At 49.4% G+C, this 6,535-nt stretch overlaps 1 protein-coding gene across 4 annotated transcripts in view; it reads left to right on the forward strand.

The window, feature by feature from the left end:
* The first annotated feature begins 6,226 nt into the window (after window positions 1-6,226).
* Window positions 6,227-6,535, forward strand: part of CEP43 (centrosomal protein 43) — a 30,819-nt gene continuing 30,510 nt past the window's right edge. For 2 of the 4 annotated variants that reach the window (XM_025866481.2, XM_025866483.2), the window contains exon 1: window positions 6,231-6,429. In XM_025866481.2, coding sequence (XP_025722266.1) covers window positions 6,328-6,429 — 102 coding nt within the window. In that variant the 5' untranslated portion in view covers window positions 6,231-6,327. Of the gene's footprint in view, window positions 6,430-6,535 lie in introns of all 4 variants that reach the window. The other 2 variants (XR_003206899.2, XM_025866482.2) reach the window with 2 other exon arrangements.

A 6,535-nucleotide genomic window follows, 5' to 3' on the forward strand; every position in this document is an offset into this window, starting at 1 on the left:
GAAGATTAATGCATTATTACTTCTCTTACCTCCCTAGACAATCAGTGAGATGTTTTCCACCTCTTTCTCCTTAATGTAAAACTTCTTTGGGAATTTTTGAATTCAGGAGTATGTTTCCTTTCAATTACTAAGTAGATTTTAAGCAACAGTATTAAAAATTGCACATTTATGAACGTGCAGATAGTGACATCTTCAGTCTCAAGTTCCTCAAGGAAATGAGTGTTTTTGGACAGAGCTTCTACTTTACTGTCTTCACAACAGGAAACACACACGTTTTAGGGCAAATTCCCCCATTGTCAACTGCTCTCTGGAAGTAGGTAAGGAGTTACATGAACTCTTGTGATAAAGAAGTCATTGAAAGAATACCCTAGTGACTTAGAAAGTTATCCTCTAAAGCTGCTAAAAGAAACAAAATGGAGAATTGTGGTTTAGCTGAAAGAGGAACTCTAGTTGTAGACCTAGGAAAGGCTGAATAAAACCTGGCTTCTCCTGGTCAGCTGGTCAGAGCAGTCCCCCTCCCCAACCCCATCACAGCTCTCCTCCCCTCCCCCACCGCTTCCTCCCTGCCCCTCCCCCTCCCCACCACTTCCTCCCTGCCCCCCCTCCCCTATCACTTCCTTCCCCGTCACTTCCTTCCTCTCTCCCTCGCTTAGTTATTTCTCTCTGCTATGAACACAGTCACTGAGCCCCCGCCATATGCTGAGCACACATTCCTCATGCCCCTCATGCCTCCCTTCTCATTACTGAGCATATTCACTTAGCTTCTGTAACATCTAGCTGCTGATGGGTCAGGGTGTTAGGCACAGCTCCTCTCTTCTTTCCCTAATTTCAGTCTGCCAACTTGGTACAGGAAGTAGGCTGCATCATTTCATTCCTTTGCTTTCTGAGTACGGATTTAATCCCAGGTGCGCCTTTCTGAGTCCCAGCTGAGTCACTGCAGTGATAGTAATAGTAACGATAACACACAGGGTTCCTGGGTATCTGGCAGACAGAGTTTCCCGATTTCATGTATGGAGCCTAAATCATGGCTCATTGTAGACAGTACATGACAATTTTTTAATGAAACCCTCCATATACACCCTGGGTATATGGGTAACAACAGTTCATAAAAGAAATGTATATTGCAGTCTCCAACTGACTTTTAGAAACTTATATTCTTTTTTTTTAAGATTTTATTTGTTTATTTATTTATTTATTATTTGTTTTTATTTGTGTGTGTGAGAGAGAGAGAGAGAGAGCACAAGCAGGGGCAGGGCAGAGGGAGAGGGAGAAGCAGGCTTCTCACTGAGCGGGGAGCCCGATGTGGGACTCGATCCCAGGACCCTGGGACCATGACCTGAGCCGAAGGCAGACGCTTAACCTACTGAGCCACCCAGGTGCCCTTATATTCTTTTCCTAAAAACAATTTAGAATAATTTAATTTTATTACTTCTTTTATTATGTGGCATGTGGCAACATGTTCGAAGGATTTTGAGCTCTTTCATACAGAATGAAATTAGGGAGTTTTTCTCCTTGATAACCAATGAAACAATGGAATTTACACAGCAAATTTTGGCAAAGTTTGTTTAGAATTCCTGATCATTAGCCTTCTCTTCTGAGTGGAGTTCAGGCCCCCTCTTAGCTCCTGGACTAATTCCCTTGCCTCCAGTGTCACTATGTCCAACCTACCCGCTTTCCCCTACTCTGGACACTTTATAAAATCCAAAGGGAATAATACCATATTCCTTTTAAAAACTATGTTTAGCACACGATTTTGTACCCTCAAGATAAAAGTCGAGCCCATTTTGTGGGTAGATGAAGCCCTTGGTTACCCAGTGACTTCTACCTCCAGCCTGCCCTCCCCCTGCCCTCCCTCCCGCCTGGCCTCCCCCCTGCCCTCCCTCCAGCCTGGCCTCCCCCTGCCCTCCCTCCAGCCTGGCCTCCCCCCTGCTCTCCCTGATACCACCCTGCACTCTGGGCCCTGGTGTTCTGGTCTGTTTGGCTCCGTTCAGCTGGAAGGCCCCTCAGGGACCCTTCTGGTATAATCCTGTTGTGTCTCCCCGTGAGTGCCCTGAGTGCTGCCTCTTCAGGAAGCCAACACTGCCCTCTCCCCGCCAGAGCCCTCCTCCGAGTCTTCACAGGGGTCAGGAGAGTTTGTCATCTCTCTGGATGTCTGCGCCTGCCAGCTCCTTGACTGAAGGAACCTGATGTTGTCTTCTTACCACCTTCCACAGCCAGGGTTCAACGGCAGGTGCTGACAAGTGAGTTCCATACTGCCCTCCGGATATCCAAACCTAGGTTCATCTTCCTTCCCCAAATAACCCACCATTATCTGTGTGGAACCCACTCGCCCTGCGCTTCTGCCACTGATATGAACTTCGGTTCCATTCCTCAGTTTCCCCTGCCTGCAGCTCTTGGCTCTCCCCCACCTAAAGTCTACAGGTAGTCATTTCCTCCCATTTTCTCTCATGTGTGCTGATTCTGACAGATCAGGTCCTACATTTGCCAACATGGGCCCTACTTCCCAGCCCCTTCTCTTACTCGTGTTCACCTTCATGGTCGGAATGACCTTTATTTCTGATTTAATGGCTCTCCTTAGGGTCAATCTCAAAAGCCAACTTTTCGTTAAGTCTTTTCTCGATATCAGGAAATAGATGTGATTTCCAACAAACTGCCTTATTTTATATTACAAAACTCTGTGAGATGGGTGAATACTTCACAGCTAAGGTAGGGGTCTGAAGCTTAGAGAGGTCTAGAGGCTTTGCAAATGAACCAACAGTATGAATCCTTGGGTTCAGGAAGCCTAGTGAATGCAAAGGTATGCTAGTAAATACTTAACAACTGGCCCTCTGTTAAAAAAAAAAAAAAAGCCCTAATTCGTAACATTTGCTCATCTCCATAGCGTTTCCCACTGTGGGGGATTTCTAGCTGCAGCTGTGGTATCCTGGGAGTTTCTGGCTCACAAGAGTAGTTTCTACACCATGCCCTAGGTTGAGAGTTGGCTGACTTGAACCTGTCATCTTCTTCCTTCAGCACTTTGATATCATTAAAAAAAACAAACCTGACTCCAGAATCTTTAAAATGACCACTGTGCTCATCTCCGATGCTAGAGAGATGGCCCAAGCCGGTGTCCCCCTTCTGCGCACCCTCCTCCACTTAGTCCTTGACCAGCAAGCTGCTGCGCCGGTGCTGGGATTGTGGCCACCCCACGTACAGGCGCAGTGGCCCCTTGCTGCCATCTGGCTGGTGGGCGATCCAGTTCCTGAGCCCCATCCCTGGGGAATGAGTCTGGACTAACTGTCTTGGTTCGAGTGCCCCAGGAGCAGACCACAAGATAAGGATTTGAGTGTGAACAGTGCATTCGAGGGGAAGGCCTGGGAAACATGGGAGGGGGAGTGGGGGTAATGGGACAGGGCAGGTAGGAAACCAGTAAAGGCTGCGCTATCCAGTAGATTTCCAGGCAGCGGGAGCTCAGACCTGAACCATGGGGGCTAGCAGAGAACCTCGTCCCACTGGGTAACGAACTGAGGGTCCTCATGCACTCGTGGCCCGAGGTGCCCTCAGGAGAGAGTGTTTCCCTGGCGCTTCAGGCCTTCCCCAAACGCAGACAGAGCAGGCTCCGGTGGCCAGAAAAGCCAGCAGGCAAATCATCTCAGGTGCTGGCAGTTGGAGATGGGCCCATGGTGCGGGGCAAAGTCCATTTCAAAGGCATAGGTGACGTGTAGCGTGGATAAACGGTGATACAGATAGACAATTGAAAGTCACAAAATCCTCACCAGTAAAATTAAAAGTAATATAATTTTAAGAAATAGAAGTTGGGTGATAAATTTTCATTCTTTGGAAGGCACCGTTCATGGTTGATGAGCGAAGATGTGGGAGTATAGCATTCAGAGTTATAAGAAGAAGCAGAAGAACGAAAACAAACTTAATGGTGGGAGGGTCTAGAGTGTGGGACTGGGTGAGGGGTGGGTGAGCAGGAAAGATGTGGGCACCGTTATTTTCTTTTAATATTTTCCCATTTTGTTTGGATTTTTTTGATAGATTCCTCAAAAATATTTTGTAAATACTTAATGATAAATAGTCTCAGTGTTAGGACAATAGATTTAAAAAAAATTTTTATTTTAATTCCAGTTGGTTAACATACAGTGTTGTATTAGTTTCAGGTGTATGATTTAGTGACTCAACACTTCCATACATCGCCCGGTGCTCATCACAAGTGCATTTTGTTCGGATTTTTAACCATCAGTTCCGCAACAAGCAGAACAAATGCAAACAAACCCTAATGTAATTACAAAAACTCGTATTTGGAGTACCCCTCCACAGAATACTACACGGGAGTTAAAGAAGGAGGTAGAATCTGTGTGTACAAATATCAAAAGGTGGTCAGGATTTGTTAAGTGGAATTAGTAAATTAAAAAGTAAGCCTAGGATGCAAATTATGCAAGGGGAGAAGTATGTGTGTATGGAACATATTTCTTTCTTTTTTTTTTTTAAAAGATTTTATTTATTTATTTGAGAGAGAGAATGAGAGACAAGAGAGCATGAGAGGGAGGAGGGTCAGAGGGAGAAGCAGACTCCCCGCTGAGCAGGGAGCCCGATGCGGGACTTGATCCCGGGACTCCAGGATCATGACCGGAGCCGAAGGCAGTTGCCCAACCAACTGAGCCACCCAGGCGCCCTGGAACATATTTCTATATAAGGTTGTCTGGAAAGACATATACCAATTTTAACAGATGCTGCTAGTTGGGAGAAGAGCAGCGGGCAAGGTGGAAAATCTCCACTTCTGCTTTCTTCCTTTACACGATAATCTGCAGACCCCTCTCCCCGCTCCCCCCCCCCACTGGCATTACAATCACCTGGGGTTTTAAAAAGATTCCTAGGACCTACCGCAGACCCAGGGAGGGTGCCTAGGGTAGGGTTTCCAGAATCTGCACTTTTTCTTAATTAGCTTCCTCATAGTTTGGGGTTCCCTCACTTTCCCAGCATGTTATTGAAAAACTGTTGAAACATGCAGTGCAATAGAAAAACTATTGAAACATTGCAGAAGAGTACAATAGCATGCTGAACATCCATATGTAACCTGCATTGTACTCCAGTGTAAACATGCACACTCTGTGTGCACGTGCACATACACACACACCCATGTATTGATAACCTCAAAAATAGAAGTCAGTTTTGTTTTGGTTTTGTTTTTTACCAGCAAAAATGGGTTTATTTGGGAATAACAGAGAACTGCAATTTAGGACATGCAAGCTATGGCAAAACCATGGGCAAGTCCCCCAAAGGAGAGGAACATTATTTTATGAAGAAGGAGGAAATTGGAAGGGGTTGTTTTGAACCAAAGTCCTTTGGAGAAAGCAAGAGGTCAGGGTGGGGATGATTTCTCATTGGCTGAATTGCAGCTGTGGTGGATTTTTTTGTAGGAGGTGCAGTGTACAGTTTTTCTTGTTGGGGCCTGTAATTGATGATTCTGTCCCCTGTGGACCTCTATTCTCCTGAGATCTGTAACCGACTGAACTGTTCCTGTGACTGACATTGAGTAGGAAAGCTCCCTCTACCCGCTTCAGGCGTATCCAGTACATGCTCCCGCGGCTCCCTGTGAGCGCGTGCGCGCACACACACACACACACACACACACACACACACACACGTACGTACGGGCTCTATCCGTGAGCGTGTGCGCACACATGCATGCATGTACAGGCTGTCTCTCGGTGAGCGCGTGCACACACACGCATGTTTGCACATGCTCTCTCTTGAGCACATTTACATGTATACGCATGCATGCCTGTGTGTGCAGGCTCTAGCGCGGTGAGCGGTGCACACACACACACATTCCCGCGTGTATGTGCACATATTTCGGCAGCACGGCGGAAACGAGGCAGACATCAGGACTTTCCCAGCTGGAGCGTGCCTGCACGGGTAGCAGGCACCGGCCTCGGACACAGATCTCCGCCTGCCCCGTCCCGCCCCGTCCCGCCCGGGGCCAGCTAAGCAGGACAGGGCGTCCCTTTCAACCTGTGCGAACACGTCTAACGTTCACAGCACACAATTTATTCATGCGTGCGATGTAATCCAATTTTAATGACGAGGCACCGCAGTGCCGCGTGGCCACTCTCCCCGCCGCCCTCGAAACTCGCCGTCAGCGGAGGCCAGCCACGGCCACCCGGCCCCGCCCCAGCCGCAGGCCCCGCCCCCCACGGACACGGGGGCCCCGCCCCCGACGCCGGGGCGGGCTTCGCGCCGGGGCGGGGGGCGTGGTCTCGGCCGCGTCGCCGCGCGGCGTGCGGAACCTGCGGCGGCCGCTGGCCGTTGGCGCGGCTTGGGCGGTTGTCTTGGAGAAGCAAGATGGCGGCGGCGGCGGCCGCGGTGGTGCCGGAGGAGGACACGGAGCTGCGAGACCTGCTGGTGCAGACTCTGGAGAACAGCGGGGTCCTGAACCGCATCAAGGTGGAGCGGGCCGGGCCGGGCCGCGGGGGCGCCGGCTGCGCCCGCGGGGGCCGCAGGGCCCGTGCGGCCGGCGGGCGTCACAAAGGGTCGCGCGGGGCCGCCGCTG

This window comes from Callorhinus ursinus, unplaced genomic scaffold (genome assembly GCF_003265705.2).
Source record: "Callorhinus ursinus isolate GAN/ISIS: 27379988/994484 unplaced genomic scaffold, GSC_fseal_2.0 scaffold6, whole genome shotgun sequence".
In the NCBI taxonomy this organism is placed as follows: domain Eukaryota; kingdom Metazoa; phylum Chordata; class Mammalia; order Carnivora; family Otariidae; genus Callorhinus; species Callorhinus ursinus.